A 26,215-nucleotide genomic window follows, 5' to 3' on the forward strand; every position below is an offset into this window, starting at 1 on the left:
TCTAGAACAGAGGTTCTACATACACTACACCATTCTTTATAGTAAATGTACGTTTTTTTGTTTATGTGTACATACAGAGGAAACTCGAAAAATCAGAATATCGTGAAAAAGTGCATTTATTTCAATAAGTAAACTTAAAAGGTAAAGCTATTATATGAAATAGGAACCCTTTGCAGGTATATTATATTAATTAGCTGATTAGAGTCTGACACTTTGAGCCTAGAATATTGAACATTTTCACAATATTCTAATGGACTGAGAATTTGATTTTGGGGTTTTCATAAGCTGTAACCATAATCATCAAAATTACAACAAATAAAAGCTTGAAATATCTCACTTTGCATGTAATGAGTCTATTTCATATATTAGTTTCACCTTTTAAGTTGAATCACTGAAATAAATTAACATTTGCACGATATTCTAATTTTTCAACTTTCACCTGTAGAGTGGGGAGAATGTTCATTGTGAAAAGCAGCTAACACAGGCATAGACTGCCAATTCTAGCATCTGCCAGAACAATTTGTGAGTTTGGAGAGCTTCAAAGACTGCTCTGAAATGGATTGGGTCACCTAGTTTCAACTAGCATCGATAAAATAATAACTCCAGCCCAAATTTCCTAATCTGTGATAAAGTGATAAAGTGATAAAGATGCTAATCATGCATTCAAAACTTTTTCTGCTGTTATGGTTTGGAGTTATCACATACTTTAGGAGCACTGGCAAATGTAAAAAGTGACCTGCGCTGTCTTGGTACTGAGAAGGGTTACAGGTGCTGCTCCTTCAACTGGGTGGAACTTTAGGAGCACTGGCCCTAGTGCCAAACAGTGCCAAAAAGTTGAATGCTGGGAGTTCTATTTATCTGTAATATATTTCTCCTCTTCCATTTATTTACCTGCCTAGCTTGTGTTTACAAGCAAGGCTGAGGTGACTCAGTGATTGGCTGTGTAAATAAAAATAGACAATGTAGTTGTTAGTATACATCTCAGTGGGAGTGTCTGAAGACTCTGGGAGGAGGGCAGCTAATGAATACACAATGAGCAAGAGAAAGGAGGGGGGAAAACAAGAGTCAGGGAGGATATGATGTCAGCATTAGCTTGGCAAGATGGCCACTGCTTAGAATAGGATTTTCTGCTTTTCCTTTGTAAAATTCAAAGAAATCATTACGTGCATAACACAATACATCTGTTATGTAAGTAGAAATAGTATTTATCTACTTATATATGTGTTTTTTATTTCTAGGTTAGCATGGGTGTCGTTTGTTCTTTAACACTGTAGTCCAGAGGAGCGGTCTTGGGCTATATATGATGATGGGGGGGATTTTGTAAATTGGTGGTGTGATATATATGTTTTGTAGAGCATCTGTATATAATGTATAGCACTTTCTGAGGAAGCCGTTTGGTGTAACATGTCCAGCTCTGCTGACCTACACTTTCGACAGGGTAATAATAACCCTTGCTCCCATTTCACTACAATTGACTGGTGAAGCCTCCTTCAACCCAATTGTGGGATAGCTACACCCCACCACTCATTCAGACACATAGGAGTGGATGGGGGATAAGCAAAGACCCCCACAGGTTATATTGGGTTGATACATCTAATCAGGGGCTTCTCAGTGGAACATCCACGACAGTGGGGTTGCTTTTTAGATTGTGAATTTTATGCAATGAAGTTACAAACTTTTTCTTTATACCTATAGGGCTTGTCCTCTGGACTACAGTGTTAAAGCGGAATATAACCCTGCATTTCAACGTTGCTCTAAAACATTATTTACAGTATATTATATGCAACCAGCATTTTTTTTTTACTAGACCAGCATTGGAAGGGTTACACAGAGCTTTAAAGTTCCTGGAGATTTCTGCAGACGCATCCAAAGCTTACATAGATACATTTTGTTTACATAAATGTATCTAAGTGTTGAATGTGACTCACTCTCTCTGACTGAGAAGGAGCTGGAGGACAGCCAAAGAGTGTGTAACATTTCTAAATAGATACATTTAACTAAATAGAATGTAACAATTTGAACTTCTGCATATCTCTCCACGGAACTTTAAACCTCTGTGTTTAACCCTTCCAATGCTGGTCTAGTAAAAAAAATGCTTTTTGCATATAATATGCTGTAAATAATGTTTTAGAGCAAAGTTAAAATGCAGGGTTATATTCCGCTTTAAATTTAGTTTTCTCTGGTATCCCCTTTTCGGTTATCGCAAGTGCTAGGTTAGCACTTAGCAGCAATAATGTGATCAGGAAAATATTCTAATTAGGCATTTCTTAAAATAAATGCATAAAGCTTTAAGCTGAATTTTCCTACGAGGTACTCCCTGTGTTGAAATACATATGGTTTTTCTCCCCATGATTGCCAAGCTACCTTTCACGTCCAAAAATACACTAGAAAATGTATTGACTGGGATTGTGGGAGGGACCTTAAATTGTGAGTCCAGCTCAGTGATATAAACTGTACACTGTAAAAGCACTTTGAAAATTATGTCTCAGTGCTACATAAGCATGATTATAATAATAATTAAATTAAATCACTATGACTGTATACAGGGTCTGCAGAAACAAGGCCTGATTTGGTAAATCAGAAGATGCAGGAGAAATCACGACAATCGCTAAGGGCCCGATTTAGAATTCTGACTGAAAATCTATTTACTTCAACCGACGAAGAAGAGGTATCTTATTTTTGTTGTTTAGAGTTGCTGCATAACTTACTTCCTGATGCATGCGTTGTGCTTGCTTGGTTTTCAAGCTTATGGTCTTTATTTAAACTTAGTAAAATGACAGCTGGCTTTTTTATCCAGTTCGGCCTATCTGGACGAGCTTCCTCGTCCAGATAGGCACTGCTGCTCCCGCCGCATGGTGCGCGCGATCGGGGGCGTTCCCGCGCGCTCTCCTGCCGCCTGTCGCTAGCCCCCCGATCAGTGAATGGGAATATAATTCCCATTCACCGATCTAACTTCCCCGCAGAAATACCGACGCTTTCTATCCAGAGAGCGCAGTATTTCTGCCCCCAGGAAACTTCTCCTCTGCTTTTTAGTTCCTGGATGCGAGATCGTTCGCATCCAGGACTTTTTTCACTGTGGCCATCTTGTGGCCAAATAGTAAACTGCACCCACATACATTTTTAATTAAACAATAATATTATTTTACATTTAAAATAAGCAGTTTCCCTCCCACACCAAAAATTACCCACATACATTTTTTATTAAATAAAAAAAAAAAAAATACAATAAAAAAAAACACATAAATAGTTACCTAAGGGTCTGAACTTTTTAAATATGCATGTCAAGAGAGTATGTTATTATATTATTTAAAATTATAAGCTTATAAATAGTGATGGACGCAAATTGAAAAAATGCACCTTTATTTCGAAATGAAATTTCGGCACCATAAATTGTGATAGGGACATCGTTTAAATAGTGCAATAACTGGGACAGATGGGCAAATAAAATACATGAGTTTTAATTACGGTAGCGTATATTAATTTCAAACTATAATGGCCAAAAACTGAGAAATAATGAATTTTTTTCATTTCTTTCTTAATCTTCCTGTTAAAATGCATGCAGAAAAAAATAATTCTTAGCAAAATGTACTACCCAAAGAAAGCCTAATTAGTGGCGGAAAAACAAGATATAGATCAATTCATTGTGATAAGTAGCAATAAAGTTATAGGCGAATGAATGGGAGGTGAACGTTGCTCGGATGCATGAGATTTTCAGCACTGCAGTGCTGAACCGGTTAATACATTATGTAGCCCTCGTTACTGTTCTTTCTGAACCTTAGTACTCATATTATATTATTCTGGATGGTGACACAGACTCTCTAGAGGGTATTTTCAGTTTTGATCAGGGGGTGGAAAACAATGAAGATGTGGAGATGTATGCAAAAAATATGGAAAACGCTAAAATAATGGTTGGTGATGCAGAATGTGTACCATGACATTTCTAAAAAAAAAAAGGTGGTGGTCAGTAAAAACCACTGGGTGTTCTCTGCTTAGTTGTCATTGGGCAACCAATCAGAGAGAGATTCAAGAAGTTTGAGGTAAATAAGAGTAAGCTTTCGGCTTTTGAGCCTCCGTCAGACTGAATTCCGTATCCTGTGTAAGCATACAGGATTAAGTTTGATGAAGGCTCAAAAGTCTTATTTATCTCTAAATTAGCCAATAAATGGTATCATCCTTATCCAAAACTTCTTGCTTTTACTGATGGCTAACATGGTACAGTATTCTACTGCTACTACTAGGGAGATTCATGCAATGCTGCAATGCATTGCTCAGCCACCAGGTGACTTCATACTTACTCAGTGCTAACCTAAGGCATGTTTTTAGCAACATCATTCAGTGTCTATCTACTTCTAGAGTGTTTCATATTATGCTTTTCTACTAGTGGACTCAAAGAGCTTGAAGTGCAGCCACTAGGACCCGCTCAGTAGGCAGTAGCAGTGTTAGGGAGACTAGCCCAAGGTCTCCATCTGAATAGGTGCTGGATGAACAGGAAGAGACAAGATTTGAACCCAGGTCTGCTGTGTCAGAGGAAGAGCCCTTAATCATACTTTTATATTTCCCTATGTGGATAACGTGTACTATGTCCAATATTTTTGTTTATTCTGAAATATGGTTGAATTGCTGTATTTTATTTTAATACTATATTTAAAACTGTATTTTAATTCTATAATTACATACAAGAGCTAATTACCTGTGTTATATGCAGGATGCTTGGAGTGTTCCGAGAACAATTACCTCTCCTGAAGATGTCAGACTTTGTGATCAAGTAAAGGAATTTGCAGGGAAGACTGAATTGCACATTGGAAATGGCAACAATTCAGCTGCACAAGACCGACTTGCTCTACAAGTAAGTCACAGGGGCTGGTTTACTGAAAAATAAGTTCGCAAACTCTTGTGCACATGATGGGTGGGGGCCCAGAGCACTGCCATTGCTCGGGACCCCCAAACCAGTATGTAACACAAAAGGAGAGTGCAGGTCAGCCCCGGAGCTGCCAACACCAGGAACTCCCCCCCACCACTCCTACAACTTACCAAACACAAAAGGATTGCTCACTCCCAGACTGAAAAATAAGTTCCTAAAAAAATAAAAACAAAAGCCAATAATATACTGCATCTGACCATGACCAGTACAGCCTATTAGTATCCAAATGATTCTACATCCCTTATATCGTCACTTTGACATCACGTCAAATTCGTATGCATCAGTTGTAGGCCTCTACAAACTTCATACACCCCCCAGATAACTATTGATGAACACCTCCACCACACCTGATGTGTACAGACTCACCAGATGTGGCGACCTACATCAGGGAGCCCCTGATGAGTCATAACTGACAAAACATGTTGGGAGGAGCGTGGATGCCTGCAATGAGAGCTTATGCATGTGGCTACTAGTGTTTTGGTGTCCCCTACACATGTACTGTAAGCGTGGTGGTAGAGAGTGGACATGGAGAAATTGTCTGGGAAATCGCGTCATGGGTATAGACCTTTAGTGATCGTCATGTATATGAGAACTCATGGAAAAACATGGTCAGGTGATGGGCTACACAGAAGTGATGAGCAAAAATGCAATATTCTTTTTGCACTAATTTTCACGAAAATCATGTAAAATTAGATGCCTTAAAAAAAATCAATTTGTAATATGTTTGTGATTTATCTCTTTTTTTGTGATTTTTCTCTTTAAAATGTGTACCGTAATTTGTTTTTAACTCATGAATAATAATTTGCAGTTTTGGCAAACATTTACATTGCGCAAATACAATGTATTTTTGCTAATATATGTTCGAAATCAAAAATAGCATTTTGGATGCGAAAATTATTTTGGCAAAAATTTACAAGCAACACAACTGCAGAGTAAGGCCTGGAACCCACTAGCAGCACTTTTCTAAGCTTTTTCAGTGTGCTTAAGATTTGAAAAGCTCTTGCTATTGTAATGCTATGTGTGCGGCTCCACTTGCAGGATGTGATTTTATAAAAATCACCCATAGCCTTGCATTAGCAAGAGCTTTACAAATCACTGGTGCTTAGAAAGCGCTGCTAGTGGGTTCCAGACCTAAGTTAATGTTCTTACAGCACATTACCAGTGAAGGAGGAAATGTAATGTAATGACATGGCTGACTGTGCCAATGTCCAATTTGAATCTTTTCCAAACAATGAATTAATTGTGGTGTGCCTCCCTGCTGGAGAGAATTTTTCATATCATGTTGTTGATGATGCCAGAAAATGCGTGCACAAATGCCTCTGTGTCCATACATGTGGCAATCTTAATGTTTCATTTCCTAGTCTGGTTGATGATTGTCTTGAATAGGTTAAATATCAAATTTGATGCACCAGTTTCCACAAAGGAATGCAATGATGGAGTTTTAATTTACTTGTTTTAGGAAGTCACAGTACAATAAACATAAATTATTTATACTATACAGAAGCTCTTGAAAAAATACACATTATCAGATGATGATGAGGATACAAGTAGAAGTATGAAGCAGAAAATAGCTGCAATGAAGAGCCTGGTAGTATATGTGCCCAGCACTCTGCTGTATGGTGGAGCTGAGATTCTGGAGTTACCAGGAACAAATGACAGTGATCCACTGGTAATGGGTTTAATACAGGATGCTCTTGACACAGTGAGTATTGATTCTCACCTAAGATCTTGTTCTAAGGTTACACATTAAAACCTAAAATTCTTGAACTTATGAAAAGTATTTTAAAATAATTTACTGAAAGATGGCATGTAATTGAATGCAGAGGATGACTCGAGACGAGGGTCCATATGCAATTAACTTTTTCTCCTGCGTTTTCTCCTAGGAGATCCTTTTTCAGCTTCTACTTAGACATATGCTACGTAGTGTTGGGCGAACATCTAGATGTTCGGGTTCGGGCCGAACAGGCCGAACATGGCCGCGATGTTCGGGTGTTCGACCCGAACTCCGAACATAATGGAAGTCAATGGGGACCCGAACTTTTGTGGTTTGTAAAGCCTCCTTACATGCTACATACCCCAAATTTACAGGGTATGTGCACCTTGGGAGTGGGTACAAGAGGAAAAAAAAATTTAGCAAAAAGAGCTTATAGTTTTTGAGAAAATCGATTTTAAAGTTTCAAAGGGAAAACTGTCTTTTAAATGCGGGAAATGTCTGTTTTCTTTGCACAGGTAACATGCTTTTTGTCGGCATGCAGTCATAAATGTAATACATATAAGAGGTTCCAGGAAAAGGGACCGGTAATGCTAACCCAGCAGCAGCACACGTGATGGAACAGGAGGAGGGTGGCGCAGGAGGAGAAGGCCACGCTTTGAGACACAACAACCCAGGCCTTGCATGAGGACAAGAAGCGTGCGGATAGCATGCTTTGTACCACCATGCAGTCATAAATGTAATAAAGATAAGTGGTTCAATAAACAGGGACCACGCGGCAACGCTAACCCAGCAGCAGCACACGTGATGGAACAGGAGGAGGCGCAGGAGGAGAAGGCCACGCTTTGTGAGACACAACAACCCAGGCCTTGCATGAGGACAAAAAGCGTGCGGATAGCATGCTTTGTACCGCCATGTAGTCATAAATGTAATAAAGATAAGAGGTTCAATAAACAGGGACCACGCGGCAACGCTAACCCAGCAGCAGCAGCAGCAGCAGCACACGTGATGGAACAGGAGGAGGCGCAGGAGGAGAAGGCCACGCTTTGTGAGACACAACAACCCAGGCCTTGCATGAGGACAAAAAGCGTGCGGATAGCATGCTTTGTACCGCCATGTAGTCATAAATGTAATAAAGATAAGAGGTTCAATAAACAGGGACCACGCGGCAACGGTAACCCAGCAGCAGCAGCAGCAGCAGCAGCACACGTGATGGAACAGGAGGAGGCGCAGGAGGAGAAGGCCACGCTTTGTGAGACACAACAACCCAGGCCTTGCATGAGGACAAAAAGCGTGCGGATAGCATGCTTTGTACCGCCATGTAGTCATAAATGTAATAAAGATAAGAGGTTCCATAAACAGGGACCACGCGGCAACGGTAACCCAGCAGCAGCAGCAGCAGCAGCAGCACACGTGATGGAACAGGAGGAGGCGCAGGAGGAGAAGGCCACGCTTTGTGAGACACAACAACCCAGGCCTTGCATGAGGACAAAAAGCGTGCGGATAGCATGCTTTGTACCGCCATGTAGTCATAAATGTAATAAAGATAAGAGGTTCCATAAACAGGGACCGGCAACGGTAACCCAGCAGCAGCAGCAGCAGCAGCAGCAGCAGCACACGTGATGGAACAGGAGGAGGCGCAGGAGGAGAAGGCCACGCTTTGTGAGACACAACAACCCAGGCCTTGCATGAGGACAAAAAGCGTGCGGATATAGCAGCAATGCTTTTTGCCGCCATGCAGTCATAAATGTAATACAGATGAGAGGTTCAATAAACAGGGACCGGAAACGCTAAACCATCCCAGATGTTCATCGGTCATGTTACTTGGTTGGGGTCCAGGAGTGTTGCGTAGTCGTTTCCAATCCAGGATTGATTCATTTTAATTTGAGTCAGACGGTCTGCATTTTCTGTGGAGAGGCGGATACGCCGATCTGTGATGATGCCTCCGGCAGCACTGAAACAGCGTTCCGACATAACGCTGGCTGCCGGGCAAGCCAGCACCTCTATTGCGTACATTGCCAGTTCGTGCCAGGTGTCTAGCTTCATGCCCGGTTTCAGGTCCAGCGGTGCCAGCCACAAATCCGTCTGTTCCTTTATTCCCCTCCAAATTTCCTCCCCTGTGTGCTGCTTATCCCCAAGGCAGATCAGCTTCAGCAACGCTTGCTGACGCATGCCAACAGCTGTGCTGCACTGCTTCCACGATCCTACTGCTGCTGGTGCTGGGTTAGCATTTCCGGATGAGGTACAGCTTTGAGATGCGTTGGAGGAGAAGGAGTCAGAGAGGTAGGTGCTGCTGTTGTTATCCAGCTGTTTGCGGCGTGGGCAACACCCGCGCCGTAGCAGGTGAGGAATCGCTGCCAGGCTCCACAAGGTTCACCCAGTGCGCGGTAAGGGAGATGTATCGACCCTGGCCGAACGCACTCGTCCAGGTGTCAGTGGTGAGGTGAACCTTGCAGGCAACGGCATTCTTCAAGCTTCGGGTTATTTAGCTGACCACGTGCTCATGCAACTCAGGCACTGCAGAGCGCGCAAAGTGGTAGCGGCTGGGAACAACGTAACGTGGGATGGCCACTGACATCATGCCCTTGAAGCTGTTTGTCTCCACCACTCGATATGGCAGCATTTCGCAGGCCAGAAGCTTGGCTATGCTGGCTGGCTGTTACTGCCACGGCCCGGGGGTCATTTGCTGGCAATTTCCTCTTGTGCTCAAACATCTCAGAGACAGACAACTCAACCGTAGCGCTGCACACCGAAGGGCTGTTGGTTGTTGTGTTTGATGAACACTGGGAGACCTCAAGAGCACTAGTCCGGAAAGTGACAGTGTCAGCATCGTCTGATGTTTGTGAATGTTGTGAACCACGCAATGGCTGGGCTACTGCTGCTGCTGAGGCGGGTCTGGTGGTGAGTCTGGTGAACCCAAGGGAGGCAGTGTTGCTGGTGGTACCCTGTCCTGCCGCGTTTGCCCACAGAGTGGGATGTTTGGATAGAATGTGGCGGCTCATGCTGGTGGTGGAGAGGTTGTTAATACTTTTCCCCCTGCTCAGGCGGGTCTTGCACACCTTGCAAATCGCCATGGTAACATCCTCAGTGCAGTCTTCAAAGAAAGCCCAGACTTTAACTGGCTGAGGACTCGGACCTCGTGCGTGATGTGCTGGTGCTGCTTAACCCACTGTTGGACGCTTGAGAGGTCATCCAAGTAATTATCTGGTCCTGTTCTTTTGGATCTGTGAGGGTTGTTGTCCTGGACAACATGGGCAGTATTGAGTGGGTTTTCTTGGGTGCTCCCCTGTGGCCTGTACGTGAACCGTCAGGGGAAACACCTCTTCCCTTGCCCCTCCCTCTTTCACCGGATTTCTTCCTCATTTCACTTATCCTTAAAGTACACGCTGACTGGCAGCAGTACAGTGGCAGTACAGAAATGCTATACAGTGGTGGGTGAGCGGTGTACCACTATTGTCAGCAGTGACACAGAGCACAATGCTATACAGTGGCGGGTGAGCGGTGTACTACTGTTCCCAGCAGACACAGAGTGGAAGTAAACACAATGCTATATAGTGTGGCTGAGCCGTGTACACAGAGTGGCATTAAACACAATGCTATATAGTCTGCTATATAGTCACCCCGAACAGGGTGATGTTCTGCAGAACCCGAACAGTGGCAAACACTGTTCGCCCAACACTACTGGGAGGGAACGCAGATTTTAGTACCTAAACACACGATACAACATGTTTTCCGGGGTCGGACTCTGAGGCACATACAGATGGTCCCGATCATCATCCTCATCATACAACTCTTCTCCTGAGTCTGACCCACCCACCACCTCTGCCACCCCAACATCCCCAGACACAGACCCCTCATCGTCCTCAACATTAACTTGGGATGCTGGCCTGAGCCAGACCTCCTCCTCCACATCAGGCCCCATCATCTCCTCAATGGCAGCCCTCATTAATCGCTCTGGCGACGGACTGATGGACACAACGTTCTCCTCCGGGGAGGGCTGCTGCTGACCACTGGCTGCTGGGGTGGATGTTATAGCTTGCGTGGGGCGTTGGCTGTTGCTGTTGTTGGGAGTGCTGCTCACAGCGGAGGTCTCTGGGGAACTCATGTTGAGCTCATATAGTGGTTGACGGTGAGTGGAGTATTACTGATCCCAGCAATATACACACTGACTGGCAGAGTACGCAATGCTATATAGTGTGGCTGAGCGGTGTACACAGAGTGGCAGTAAACACAATGCTATATAGTCTGGCTGAGCGAGCGGTGTACTACTGTTCCCAGCAGAATCAGAGTGGCAGTAAACAATGGTATATAGTCTGGCTGAGTGGTGTACACAGAGTGTCAGTAAACAATGGTATATAGTCTGGCTGAGCGAGCGGTGTACTACTGTTCCCAGCAGAATCAGAGTGGCAGTAAACAATGGTATATAGTCTGGCTGAGCGGTGTACACAGAGTGTCAGTAAACAATGGTATATAGTCTGGCTGAGCGGTGTACACACAATGCTATATAGTCTGCTATATAGTGTCAGTAAACAATGGTATATAGTCTGGCTGAGCGAGCGGTGTACTACTGTTCCCAGCAGAATCAGAGTGGCAGTAAACAATGGTATATAGTCTGGCTGAGCGGTGTACACAGAGTGTCAGTAAACAATGGTATATAGTCTGGCTGAGCGAGCGGTGTACTACTGTTCCCAGCAGAATCAGAGTGGCAGTAAACAATGGTATATAGTCTGGCTGAGCGGTGTACACAGAGTGTCAGTAAACAATGGTATATAGTCTGGCTGAGCGAGCGGTGTACTACTGTTCCCAGCAGAATCAGAGTGGCAGTAAACAATGGTATATAGTCTGGCTGAGCGGTGTACACAGAGTGTCAGTAAACAATGGTATATAGTCTGGCTGAGCGGTGTACACACAATGCTATATAGTCTGCTATATAGTGTCAGTAAACAATGGTATATAGTCTGGCTGAGCGAGCGGTGTACTACTGTTCCCAGCAGAATCAGAGTGGCAGTAAACAATGGTATATAGTCTGGCTGAGCGGTGTACACAGAGTTTCAGTAAACAATGGTATATAGTCTGGCTGAGCGGTGTACACAGAGTGTCAGTAAACAATGGTATATAGTCTGGCTGAGCGGTGTACACAGAGTGGCAGTAAACACAATGCTATATAGTCTGGCTGAGCGAGCGGTGTACTACTGTTCCCAGCAGAATCAGAGTGGCAGTAAACAATGGTATATAGTCTGGCTGAGCGGTGTACACAGAGTGTCAGTAAACAATGGTATATAGTCTGGCTGAGCGGTGTACACAGAGTGTCAGTAAACAATGGTATATAGTCTGGCTGAGCGGTGTACACAGAGTGGCAGTAAACACAATGCTATATACTCTGGCTGAGCGAGCGGTGTACTACTGTTCCCAGCAGACACAGAACAGTGAACAGAATGCTATATAGTGTGGCTGAGCGAGCGGTGTACCACTATTCCCAGCAGACACAGAACAGTGAACAGAATGCTATATAGTGTGGCTGAGCGGGCGGTGTACCACTATTCCCAGCAGACACAGAACAGTGAACAGAATGCTATATAGTGTGGATGAGCGAGCGGTGTACCACTATTCCCAGCAGACACAGAACAGTAAACAGAATGCTATATAGTGTGGCTGAGCGAGCGGTGTACCACTATTCCCAGCAGACACAGAACAGTGAACAGAATGCTATATAGTGTGGCTGAGCGAGCGGTGTACCACTATTCCCAGCAGACACAGAACAGTGCACAGAATGCTATATAGTGTGGCTGAGCGAGCGGTGTACCACTATTCCCAGCAGACACAGAACAGTAAACAGAATGCTATATAGTGTGGCTGAGCGAGCGGTGTACCACTATTCCCAGCAGACACAGAACAGTAAACAGAATGCTATATAGTGTGGCTGAGCGAGCGGTGTACCACTATTCCAAGCAGACACAGAACAGTGAACAGAATGCTATATAGTGTGGCTGAGCGAGCGGTGTACCACTATTCCCAGCAGACACAGAGTGGCAGTAAACAGAATGCTATATAGTGTGGCTGAGCGAGGTACACAGAGTGGCAGTAAACAGAATGCTATATAGTGTGGCTGAGCAAGCGGTGTACTACTATTCCCAGCAGACACAGAGTGGCAGTAAACAGAATGCTATATAGTGTGGCTGAGCGAGGTACACAGAGTGGCAGTAAACAGAATGCTATATAGTGTGGCTGAGCAAGCGGTGTACTACTGTTCCCAGCAGTGACACAATGACAGGGGGGACCCTGGCTAGCGTGGCTGGAGCGCGAACTACCCTGCCTGCCTACCCAAAGCTAAACCCACAGACAAATGGCGGAGATATGACGTGGTTCGGGTATTTATTTACCCGAACCACGTGACCGTTCGGCCAATCAGAGCGCGTTCGGGTCCGAACCACGTGACCCGTTCGGCCAATCACAGCGCTAGCCGAACGTTCGGGGAACGTTCGGCCATGCGCTCTTAGTTCGGCCATATGGCCGAACGGTTTGGCCGAGCACCGTCAGGTGTTCGGCCGAACTCGAACATCACCCGAACAGGGTGATGTTCTGCAGAACCCGAACAGTGGCGAACACTGTTCGCCCAACACTAATGCTACGTACACACATGCGATAACTATCATTTGCAAGGAACGATAGTTACCAGACGAACGATATTGGAAAGATTGGTATGCAACGATGGGATGCAGCGATCATCATACACATTTTAACGATCGTTCTCACAGAAAAGAACGATCAGAAGAAAATGTTGCGTACATATTTATATAACATTTAAAAAAAAACTATGACATGGAGTTACAATAGATACAAATATATGATTGCAAGAAGTTTTAAATCAGGATGATACCATTTATTGGCTAACTACAAATGAATAAGAATAAACAAGCTTTCGGCCTTGCAGCCTTCGTCAGGTTTATATCCTGTTAGTTTGCAAGCTGGTGGTACAGACAGCTTATATACATGCAACATCAAAAGGAAAAACAGATATTTTTTTCAAGCATAAATACATCATTAAGATGCCTTAATACAAACAGACCATCTAAATGGGGTAAGATAAGGATCCTTGTTTACTTTATTGCTCACAGACCTGGTATTAGGATTGACCCAGAGGTATCGTAAATTCTTAGTTCACAAGTTCAGCTAGGGTGGCTGAGACAGTTCATATATCATCAATCTCATACCAATATAGAAAGTTGTTGTCCTTATTCAGACCCTTCTGCACAGCTTTGAAACAATTTATAAATTTTGTTTCTGCTATTAATCGGTCATTTGACGTTTTGAAGCCGCCCTTCAGGGCAGTGACACGAAGATCATCCATGCTGTGTCCGTTGGACCGAAAGTGTGTAGCAACTGGGAGTCCAGATTTGGTATCATTAATAGTGTGCCTGTGTCCATTCATACGTTTGCGCAGAGTTTGTCCAGTTTCTCCCACGTACATAACATTGGGGCATTTAGCACACATGATCAGATATACCAGATTGGTGGACCCACAAGAAAATTTACCTTGTATTCTGTACTCCTGTTGTGAACCTGGTATCGTTACCCTGTCAGTGGAGTAAATGTGTCTGCAGGTCCCACATATTTTTTGTCGGCAGGGTGATGTTCCGTTTTGTTGAGGCCTATTCAAAGAGCTCCTGACAATCATCTGTTTTAGATTGTGTGGTTGCCGATATGACAAGAGTGGAGGTTTAGGGAATATCGTTCTCAGTCTGTGATCCTTGTGTAAAATGGGATGAAGTTCCTTAGCAATCCTCCTTAAGATTTCCAGGTGTGGGTTGTAGGTGACAACCAAAGGGACACGTTCCTCTTTCTGGTTTTGCTTATATTTCAGGAGTTCAGTCCTGGGGATGTTGCTGGCTTTCCTGATATGATTGTTAACTTGAAAACAAAGTTTAATTGAAATGAGCAATGTAACAATCTTTACGGCCGCGCTACAAAGGAAGTACTGAAGCTGGGCAGAATTCAACGCAGGCGCATTGGTCCTTGTAATAATCGTTCTCGGCCGATGTCTGTACACACTATAGTTTTGTAACGATTGTCGGTAGATACAATCCGTCAGGTTGGATATTTCCATCTTCCCGATGTCATTCTTTTGTCATTCGTGTTAATGATCGTTGGGTAAAGTTTTTTCCCCGATTGTTGGCGGAACAATCGTTAATTAGCTGTTTCAAACGACCATAGTCGCCAGTGTGTACGTAGCATAACTTTGCAGCACTTTGCAATTGAAAAAGTACTGAAAAGTAAATGAAAAAAGTACTATCAAAACTATTTGAAGTATTTTCTTGCTCGCTAGTGATTTCAAATGAATTTTTTGCTTGTGATTTCAAATGAATTTTATTGACAAGTTTGAAAATATCACTTCGGAGAAAACTCAGGAGAAGAAGTTAATTACATACGGGCCCAGATGTCTCGAGTAGTGTGAAGATTTTTTATTTAAATAGACACTGAAGCGAAAAAAAAATTATGATGATTTGTATGTGTGGTACAGCCAAGAAAGAAAACATTAGGATCAGAAACATAAGTCTAATTGTTTCCAGTACAAGAATGTAACGATTGCAGGAACGATCTCCACGGTCAGCGCACAGCATGTACGCTGACTCTGAGGAGATCTCCACAAGCGTTCAGACAGAGGAGCCCAGTAATGGAATACACCTGTGGAGGAACAAATCCAGCCAGCAGGTGGAGCTGTGGGGCACAGCAAGACTAATCCCCTGAACCATCCACAGATGACAGACAGAAATTGCACAAAGCGAATGCAGCGATGAGCAATATAATAACAGAACAAGAACAGGAACTGATCTACCACAGATCAGATGAATGTCTGTCAAACTGACAGTAGACTTTGAGGAAACAGACATTCATTCACAGAGCATTCACAGATGCCAGACAGAAATTGCTCAATGCGAATGCAGCAATGAGCTATACAAAAACAGGACAGGAACAGGAACAGATCTGCAACAGATCAGATGAATGTCTGTCAAACTGATAGCAGACTTTGAGGAAACAGACATTCATTCACAAAGCATCCACACATGCCAGACAGAAATTGCTCAATGCGAATGCAGCAATGAGCAATACAAACAGTACAGAACATAACAAATCCGTATACTTTATTATTATGAGAAGTATACGTGTTTGGTGCACAGTAAAGTGGCATCTGGTTGCCTAGCAACAATGTAAACACATATTGAGGAGCTCAGCTGTTCCAGTTATAACGGCGATTCCTGCTGGCAGTGGATTATACCACTGAAAACTAGGTAGGCAGGAGTTATGGTTGTGAAATGAAAGTAAAAAAAAAAAAAAAACACCCCTAACAAATGGATTAGCCTCCCAGTCCCAGTCCGACATCCGTCACTGTTTACATTACATGTTGTATTGATGAAACCATTCATTTTTTAAAAAACTTTTTACGCTATTTTAGAAGGATGTTTAATAGTTTATGCATAAACCACTTTTTATTTTTTTCCTCATTTGCGAAAGAACCCCTTTAAAGGGGAACTGAAGAGAGAGGTATATGGAGGCTGCCATGTTTATTTCCTTTTAAGCAATACCAGTTGCCTGGCAGCCCTGCTGATCCTCTGCCTCTAATACTATTAGCCATAGCCCCTGAACAAGCATGAAGCAGATCAGGTGTTTCAGACTTTAAAGTCAGATCTGACAAGACTTGCTGCATGCTTGTTTCCGGTGTTATTCAGATACTACTGCAGAGAAATAGACCAGCAGGGCTGCCAGGCAACTGGTATTGATTAAAAGGAAATAAATATGGCAGCCTCAGTATACCTCTTACTTCAGTTCCCCTTTAAGTATTTACTTAAATATTGATGACACTATTTCCAGAATGCTTTACAGGAAACAAATGAACTTTAATAATTGTTATTTTGGTTTGCCTCATAGGTTGACTCAGTTCTTCTCCTGTCAGAGTTTGGATTTCGAATAGCTGGTCAAGAAGTTAAAGATTGTTTAACAAACAGCGATTTCATAAAAAAATGGAAAAACAACTCCAATGATTATAAGCTGATGTTTCTTTCATATCCAGAAAAGGTTTGACTTACATACTTGTTTGGTCACAAATCTGGGCCACAGACTAGAAAATAGACTAACTTCCTAAAATAAATGATGCTTGCGTTGCTTCTATCAGGGGAAAGTAAAGTAGAAAAAAAAAGACAACCCAGCATGCCCTGCAACTTACTTTGTGCGGCAAATGTGCCAAATAAGAGCCACGGAGACTGGGAAATGTTGTTTTATGGATAAGAAAACTAAGAGTGATTTTTAACTTTTGGATTGCCTGGTTAGCATCCTTATTACTTATTTACTAGATAAAAATAATTGATTTTTGATTTTATGCCCAACAGTTACACTTTAAGACCCTCTCTTAACCCCTGTATTGACATCCTATCACACCAAAGGAGATACAATTCAAGATCCTGTTACCTACAAAGCACTTTACAGTCTAGCTCCTTGTTACATAGCTACACTTATCTCCAGATACTATCAAACATGCAACCTCTTCTCTACTACTACTACTACTACTAAGACTACTGTCTTCATCTTTAGTTATCTTGTTCTTTCACCCATAAAACACTTGTCTAGAAACTCTTCCCACTACAGAAACTCTCTTCCACAGTGCTTAGTAAACAACCCCCCCCCCCCCCCCCGAGACACTCATATAGCCGGCGGTCATTGCTTCATTGTTATACGCAAGCCCCTTCACCGCGGCAAGGTAACGATCACGAAGGGGAATTGACGCATGTACAATATTATTATTTTGTTAGTGGTCGCTGCTAGCAGCGGCCTTAAAAATTCAGGAATCCACCTGGAGTCCTGGACCCTGTTGGTGGTGGCGGAGAAGGCAGTCAAGTGGCCTGCAGGCAGAGATGCTGTGTGGAGACTGGGGACCAACTTAGTCTTGGAGCAGGCAGTCACACAGCGTGCAGGCAGAGATGCTGTGTGTGGGGACTGACTTAGTCTTCGGGCAGGCCTGACCGTGCTTTGCAGACCACATGGTCAGATGGGCCCTTGACCCAACGCTGTGTGCCAGAGATGACACTACTTGCCTTTCAACATCACGGTACAGTTTGGGTATCGCCTTTTTTGAGAAATAGTTGCGGCCTGGTATCTTCCACTGCGGTGTGTGGTTTTGCTTTTGTGTGCTGCTTTTCCTCAGGTGGTCATCCCATTGCAGTTTGTGCTTTTGTCATCATATGCCTTCGTAAGGAAGTTGTCCCTACGCGGGTCTTGGTCTTTCCACGGCTCAATTTTTGGTGGCAGAGTGTACAGATGGCATTGCTCTTATCTGAGGCAGACACACAAAAAAATGTCCACACCGCTAAGCCCTGGGATGATGGCACTTTGGTGGTTGCGGCCGACTGAGTGTTAAGTGGGGTGCCAGAATCAGAGCAGGAGGAGGAAGATATGTCACGGTTCCGTGTGGAAGCTGAGGTATGCACGGACTGGTATTACAAATGTGCAGCTGTCACACACAGGTACCGTAAACAGGTATGCACGGACTGGTATTACAAATGTGCAGCTGTCACACACAGGTACCGTGAACAGGTATGCATGGACTGGTATTACAAATGTGCAGCTGTCACACACACAGGTACACCAAACAGGTATGCAGTGACTGGTATATAAAACGGTGTGCTGTCACGCAGGTGCAGTGAACATGAACAGGTATGCATGGACTGGTATTACAAATGTGCAGCTGTCACACACAGGTGCAGTGAAAAGGTAGGCACTGAATGTGCTGGGCCTGGCACAGTATAGCAATTAGCAAGGGCCAGCTGTGACTAACAGGGCTGTATATGCAAGTGTCAATGGGCCACACAAATAAAAAAAAACACATCACAAGAACATTAGCTCTCAAAAGAGCTGTTTTGGGGTGCTTTGTAGCAATAAGTATCAGCAAGGAGCAAGCTAACAAGCCTAACAACAGCCTAACTAAGCTTTCCCTAATCTCTGCAGCAACCTCTCTCCCTTCTCTCACTAACTATGCAGTATGCACCACACAGAGTGAGAACATGGCTGACGCTGCTGCCTTTTACAAAGGGACGGGGGGGGGGTTCCTGGGAGGGAGTGCAGCCTGATTGGCTTCCATGTGTCTGCTGACTGTGATGTAGAGGGTCAAAGTTTAGCCCAATGATGTAGTATAGGGGGCGGGTCGAACTCTCAGAAAAGTTTGCGTTCGATCGCGAACGTGAACCACTGATGTTCGTGCAATTAAGTTCGGGCCATCTCTACTCCTAGCAGCTTTCTGGCGCGGAGCACGTATTGGGTCAAGTGAAGTGACATGCCGACTGAGATGTCGGAAAGCCACTAGGAGCTGCAGTAAGTCAACAAGATGTCACTGGAGGCTCAGTGAGTATTTATGGGGGAGGTTTTTGTGCTTTTTCAGCCAGTTGCTCAAGCAACCAGGAAGCACATGTATCCAGCATCAGGCAATCCCCAACGGTGCTGGATACTGAGGACTCTGCTGTAGTATACCACTGCCTATAGAACATTGAGAACCAGCCCCGTTTCTATGGGCCTGCGGAGCATGCAGTCTCCCAGGGAGCAGGATTGAGTGGTAGGAGGGGGGGCCCAGTGGCGGGAGGGAGCAGGCATAGTAGTTATAACTCACCTTCCGCTGCCGATCCCCCACAGCCTCAATCTCCTTCCTCTCCTAGGGTCCGTCGCATTGGTAACAGTGCCTCATGTGCTGACTTGATCGCATGTTATCACAGGGGGCGCTGTTACCAATGCGGCAGATACCAGGAAAGGAAGGAGATAGAAGCTGCATGGGATCGGCGGAAGGAAGGTGAGTTATAACTACTATGTCCGCTCCCCCCACCGCTGCGGGGCAGCTACCTATTTAACCTATACAGCGAACACCTACCTATCTAATATACAGCAGACACCTACCTATGTAACATATACAGTGGGCACCTACCTATCTAACCTATACTGCGGACACCTACCTATCTAACCTATACAGTGGACAACTACCTATCTAATATACAGCGGGCATCTACCTATCTAACCTATACTGTGGGCACCTACCTTTTTAACGTATACAGTGGACACCTACCTATCTAATATACTGTGGGCACCTACCTATCTAAACTATACTGCAGGCACCTACCTATCTAACCTATACAGTGGACAACTACCTATCTAATATACAGCGGGCATCTACCTATCTAACCTATACTGTGGGCACCTACCTTTTTAACGTATACAGTGGACACCTACCTATCTAATATACTGTGGGCACCTACCTATCTAACCTATACTGGGGGTACCTACCTATCTAACCTATACTGGGGGCAACTATACTGACTGCTTACCTATACCGCCCTTTCCTGACTTCTGCCACCACCAAACTCCTCATCCATGCCCTCATAATTTCCCGCCCTGACTACTGCAATGCCCTTCTGTCTGGTCTCTCTTTGATCCGAATAGCCCCGCTGCAGTCCATCATGAATGCGGCTGCCAGAATTATCCACTCCTCCCATCGCTCCACCACAGCAGCTCCCCACTGTGAATCCCTCACTGGCTTCCTATCCAGTCCAGAATCAGATTCAAGATACTGTGTCTGACCTACAAATCTGTCCACAAAACCTGTCCAACTTACATTTCCGATCTTACTCAGAGGTACACACCTAGCCGCTCACTCCGCTCCTCCAATGAACTTCGCCTGACCGCCCCCCGCATCACCCAATCCCATGCACGCCTCCAGGACTTCTCAAGAGCTGCTCCAACATTATGGAACTCCCTACCTCCACCCATTAGGGCAGCCCCCTCCTTCAACATCTTCAAGAAGGCCCTCAAAACTCACCTTTTCACTCTGGCCTACTCCCCTCACAAGTGCTCTAAACCCACAGCTGAACTCTGGTCCCCTACCTTTCATGTCCCTACCTCTCCCTCTAGAATGTAAGCCTTTGGACAGGGTCTTCCTCCTTTTGTGTCCTACCTGATCATGCACCTCCATTACTGTGCACCCATGCTGTGCATTTGAGTGAACTCAAATTGCCTAATCTCCATGCTCCATTCAGTGACTGACTAAGCATTACCTTGTACTCATACTGTGCTGCGTGATCTGGTTTTTCATGTATTCCTGTATTGTCATATTACTGTATGTCACCCCTAAATATTGTCTGTAACCTAAACTAATGTCCAGCGCTGCGTAATATGTCGGCGCTTTATAAATACAATAAATAAATAAAATAAATAATCCTGGGGTCAACTATACTGGCTACCCTATACTGGAGGCACCTACGTAGCCCTAGGTGAAATTTAGCCTAGAAACTGCCCTGTTGATAACTAAAAGGGGTCAGCTATCTAGCCAGCACTAACTCAGCCCTGGGATAATCTGTTTTAACTCAGAAGGGCTTTAGACTGTGAGACTGATGTGATCATGTTATTTTCCATGGCAAGGTTTCAATGATTTTTTCATAAGCTAATGTCCATTATCAGGATCCAAGCCAATAAAGGAACCATTCATTTTCTCAAACACAATGCAGTAAAATAAAAACAGGAACATACTGTAAAATTCATTTCTTTATGTTACCTGCACTTTTACCATAGCAATGCCAACATTACTAATGTAAGAGGGTTGCACTGATTTTGCCTCCTGCGGTACTCTGCTGGCTCCAGTACTGACGATAAAATTACTGTGCGCTATCTGAGCATGGCAATATTTAGGTAGCATGGTGGCGTAGTGGGTAGCACTCTCGCCTTGCAGCGCTGGGTCCCAAGGAGTTTGTATGTTCTTCCCGTGTCTCTGGGCACTCCGGTTTCTTCCCACATCCCAAAAACATACAGATAAGTTAATTGGCTTTCCCCTAAAAAAATGACCCTAGACTATGATACATGCAATACAGGATAAATACATAATCTTGTGACTATGGGAGGGATTAGATTGTGAGCCCCTCTGAGGGACAGTTAGTGACAATACAATATACTCTTTAAGGTGCTGCGTAATATGTCGGTGCTATATAAATATTCTTAAAATAAATAAATATTACAAGTTGTAATGCATCAAGTCCAAAGTTTCATATTAGGAATTTCTCCTTAAAACAAAGCCATGCAACATTGATAGGCCATTGCATAAAGACAGGTGTCATGTCAAAGAAAAAAACGTGCTCTTTGCACCTTGTTATCAAGTCTAGGAGTTTGTTCACAACATTTGGTTTCTTTTGTTCCTTCAACTTTTAGAATCACATTTATCAGTTTGGAGAGAGTGACTGCGAGAAAATCGAGAACATTGCTAAAAAAGAGCCCAGAAAAAAGTCACAGGAACTTCAGGAGTTTGAAGAAATATTGAAACCAGTAAGAACACAAATTAATGCCTGTATGCGCGTGCGCACACACACACCACACAGACACACACACACACACACACACACACACACACACACACACACACATACATACACACACACACACACACACACACACACACACACCACACACACACACACACACACACACACCACACATATACCAAACACCACCATACACACACCACACACTTGCACACACACACACACTTGCACACACACACCACACAGACACACACACACCACACAGACGCACACACACCACACACACACACACACACACACACCACACAGACGCACACACACCACACAGACGCACACACACCACACAGACGCACACACACCACACATATACCACACACACACACACACACACACACACACACCACACAGACGCACACACACCACACATATACCACACACACACACACACACACACACACCACACACCACACACACACACACACACACACACCACACAGACGCACACACACCACACATATACCACACACACACACACACACACACACACACACACACACCACACAGACACACACACACCACACAGACGCACACACACCACACATATACCACACACACACACACACACACACACACACACACACACACACACACACACACACCACACAGACGCACACACACCACACACACACACACACACACACACACCACACAGACGCACACACACCACACATATACCACACACACACACACACACACACACACACACACACACACACACACCACACAGACGCACACACACCACACATATACCACACACACACACACACACACACACACACACACACACACTCACACACACACCACACACACACACACACCACACACACACACACACACACACACACCACACAGACGCACACACACCACACATATACCACACACACACACACACACACACACACACACACACACCACACAGACGCACACACACCACACATATACCCCCCACACACACACACACACACACACACACACCACACACACACACACACACACACACACACACACACACACACACACACACACCACACAGACGCACACACACCACACATATACCACACACACACACACACACACCACACAGACGCACACACACCACACATATACCCCCCCCCCCCACACACACACACACACACACACACACACACACACACACACACACACACACACTCACACACACACCACACACACACACACACACCACACACACACACACACACACCACACACACACACACACACACACACACACACATACCTCCCAACTTTTTGAGATAAGAAAGAGGGACACTTAACCACTTCAGCCTTCAGTCGTTTTTTACCTTATGCATCCAAGCAATTTTCACCTTCTATTCATTCGCCAATAACTTTATCACAAATTATCACTATGAATCGATCTACAGTATATCTTATTTTTTCAGCCACCAATCGGGCTTTCTTTGGGTGGTACATTTTGTAAAGAATTATTTTTTTCTAAATGCATTTTAACAGTAATATTAAGAAAAAAGATAGAAAAAAATCATTTTTTCTCAGTTTTTGACCATTATAGCTTTAAAATAATACATGATACCATAATTAAAACCCACACATGTTATTTACCCATTTGTCCTGGTTATTACACCATTTAAATTATGCCCCTATCACAATGTATGGTGCCAATATTTTATTTGGAAATAAAGGTGCATTTTTTCAGTTGTGCGTCCATCACTATTTACAAGCGTATAATTTAAAAAATATCAGTAATATACCCTCTTGACATGCATATTAAAAAAGTTCAGACCCTTAGGTAACTATTTTTATCTTGAAATTGTAATTTTTTTATTTTTTTTTTTATTAAAAATTTTATTTGGGTATTTTTTGGGTGTGGGAGGTAAACAGTTAATGTTAAATGTAATTTATTGTGTTTTGTGTGAAAAAAAAATCTATGTACATGTAGTTTTACTATTTGGCCACAAGATGGCCACAGTCATTTTTTTTAATTCCATCCTGTAAGCAAGCACTTTCGCTTACAGGAAATATAAAGAGGATGTGTTTTGTTTTTTTTTGTTCAGAAAGACCGTGGCTTCTCATAAAAAGCTGTTGGTATTTCTACCGGGGACGTAGATCAATGAATAAGAACTATATTCCCATTCACTGATCTCTGGGCTAACGGGAGGCGGCACGGGAGCATGCGGGCGTGCACGCGATCACATGATCACATGTAGGAGCATGCAGCAGCAGCCTTTTGGACGTAGCAGTAATGTCCAAAAGGCAAAAATGCCACGCCCATACCAGACCCCTAATCACACCCTCGGCACGGGAGCACGCAGGGCGTGCACGCGATCACGTGCAGGAGCGTGCAGCAGCAGCCTTTTGGACGTAACAGTACCATCCAAAAGGCTAAAATGCCATGCCCATACCAGACCCCTAATCACACCCCATTTAATGTTAAATGTAATTTATTGTGTTTTGTGTGAAAAAAAATGTATGTACATGTAGTTTTACCATTTGGCCACAAGATGGCCACAGTCATTTTTATTTATTCCATCCTGTAAGCAAGCACTTTCGCTTGCAGGAAGTATAAAGAGGATGTGATTTTTTTTTTTGTTCAGAAAGACCGCGGCTTCTCATAAAAAGCTGTAGGTATTTCTACTGGGGACTTAGATCAATGAACAAGAACTATGTTCCCATTCACTGATCTCTGGGCTAACGGGAGGCGGCACAGGAGCACGCAGGTGCGGGGGCATGCACACGATCACGTGCAGGAGCGTGCAGCAGCAGCCTTTCGGACGTAACAGTAACGTCCAAAAGGCTAAAATGCCACGCCCATACCAGACCCCTAATCACACCCTTTGCACACTCTTCGTCAGTAGCATAGCAACTGGTGCAGACGTTGCAACTGCACTGGGGCCGTGGACCAGAGGGGCCCTCCTTCAGCCACTGTATGAGCTTTTCATTGGTGTTATGCTAATACCTCTATATGTTCTTCAAATAGTGGTAATCAATAACAAACTTTTCTTCTCCCCTGATTACATTTATCTGACACTGTCTGTGGCTGTCCTTTGTAGCTTTTGGTGCTCAATATCAATTGTTCTGTAAAAGTGCTTGAAGGGGCCCATCTAAAACTTGCACTGGGGCTCATAGTTGCTGACCTACACCACTGTCCCTAGTCACAGATACCATAAAGATTTCATAAGAAAATTTGTTCTTTTATAATTCAAAACACACTGGTCCTTTTTATCCTGGTCAATTTTCCTTCATATTAGCATGTGGACATAAGAAATATATCAATTTAAGGGATGGAAATACATTTTAGAGTCAATTAAACATATTTTTCAGTAAACAATACATATATTTATACAAATCTTTACATGAGTCTTGAAAGAGGGCACATGAGGGAGAAATAGGGACAGAGGGACTGGATTCCCAAAGAGGGATTGTCACTCCAAAAGAGGGACAGTTGGGAGCTATGCACACACACACACTCGTGCATGCGCGCCTACACACACACACACACACACACACCAAACACACACACACACACCAAACACACACACACACACACACACCTCGGGCTCTCCTCTCAGCGCTCCCCCTCCTGCAATCATTGATGGTGTTCGTGGCAGCGGCGGCAGTGGCAGGCTGAAGCTGAACACATTACCTCCTTCTCGCTGGAGGTCTTCCGTTCTCTAAGAGCAACTTCCTGTGCAGGAAGTTGCTCTTAGAGAACGGAAGACCTCCAGCGAGAAGGAGGTAATGTGTTCAGCTTCAGCCTGCCGCCGCTGCTGCCACGAACGCTACCAATGATTGCAGGAGGGGGAGCGCTGAGAGGAGAGCCCGAGGTGAGGGAGGGGGGGCGGAATTTCCTCCTTCCCCACCGATCTGCCACACTCTCCTCTTATTCTGGGACCCCTCCTGCTCCCCAAAAGTCCCTGAGCGGGCCCTATGGGGGCCCCGCCATCCCCCCCCCCCGCAACGGCAGGGGGTTGCATGCCCTATTGTTACGCCAGTGATGCCAAACACAAACACACACCAAACACACAGACACACACACACATAAAAAAACACACACAAACACACACTTTTGATATCAGTTGCTTTGCAACTCCCTATGCAAAGCATATATCGGAAGCATGGTGAGGGGCAGAGCGTGCATGGGAAACAGGTCCAATAACTTACTACTACTTCTCCATTCACCAGCAGTTTTTTT

The 26,215-nt window shown here is 44.1% G+C and overlaps 1 protein-coding gene across 1 annotated transcript in view; it reads left to right on the plus strand.

The window, feature by feature from the left end:
* LOC137558088 (uncharacterized) overlaps positions 1-26,215 on the plus strand; it is a 171,854-nt gene that overhangs the window by 105,900 nt on the left and 39,739 nt on the right. Inside the window, exons 6-10 of the mRNA XM_068271719.1 lie at positions 2,547-2,668; positions 4,706-4,846; positions 6,423-6,623; positions 16,557-16,703; positions 21,858-21,971. Coding sequence (XP_068127820.1) covers positions 2,547-2,668; positions 4,706-4,846; positions 6,423-6,623; positions 16,557-16,703; positions 21,858-21,971 — 725 coding nt within the window. The remainder of the gene's footprint in view (positions 1-2,546; positions 2,669-4,705; positions 4,847-6,422; positions 6,624-16,556; positions 16,704-21,857; positions 21,972-26,215) is intronic.

Source organism: Hyperolius riggenbachi, chromosome 1 (genome assembly GCF_040937935.1).
Source record: "Hyperolius riggenbachi isolate aHypRig1 chromosome 1, aHypRig1.pri, whole genome shotgun sequence".
Taxonomy (NCBI): domain Eukaryota; kingdom Metazoa; phylum Chordata; class Amphibia; order Anura; family Hyperoliidae; genus Hyperolius; species Hyperolius riggenbachi.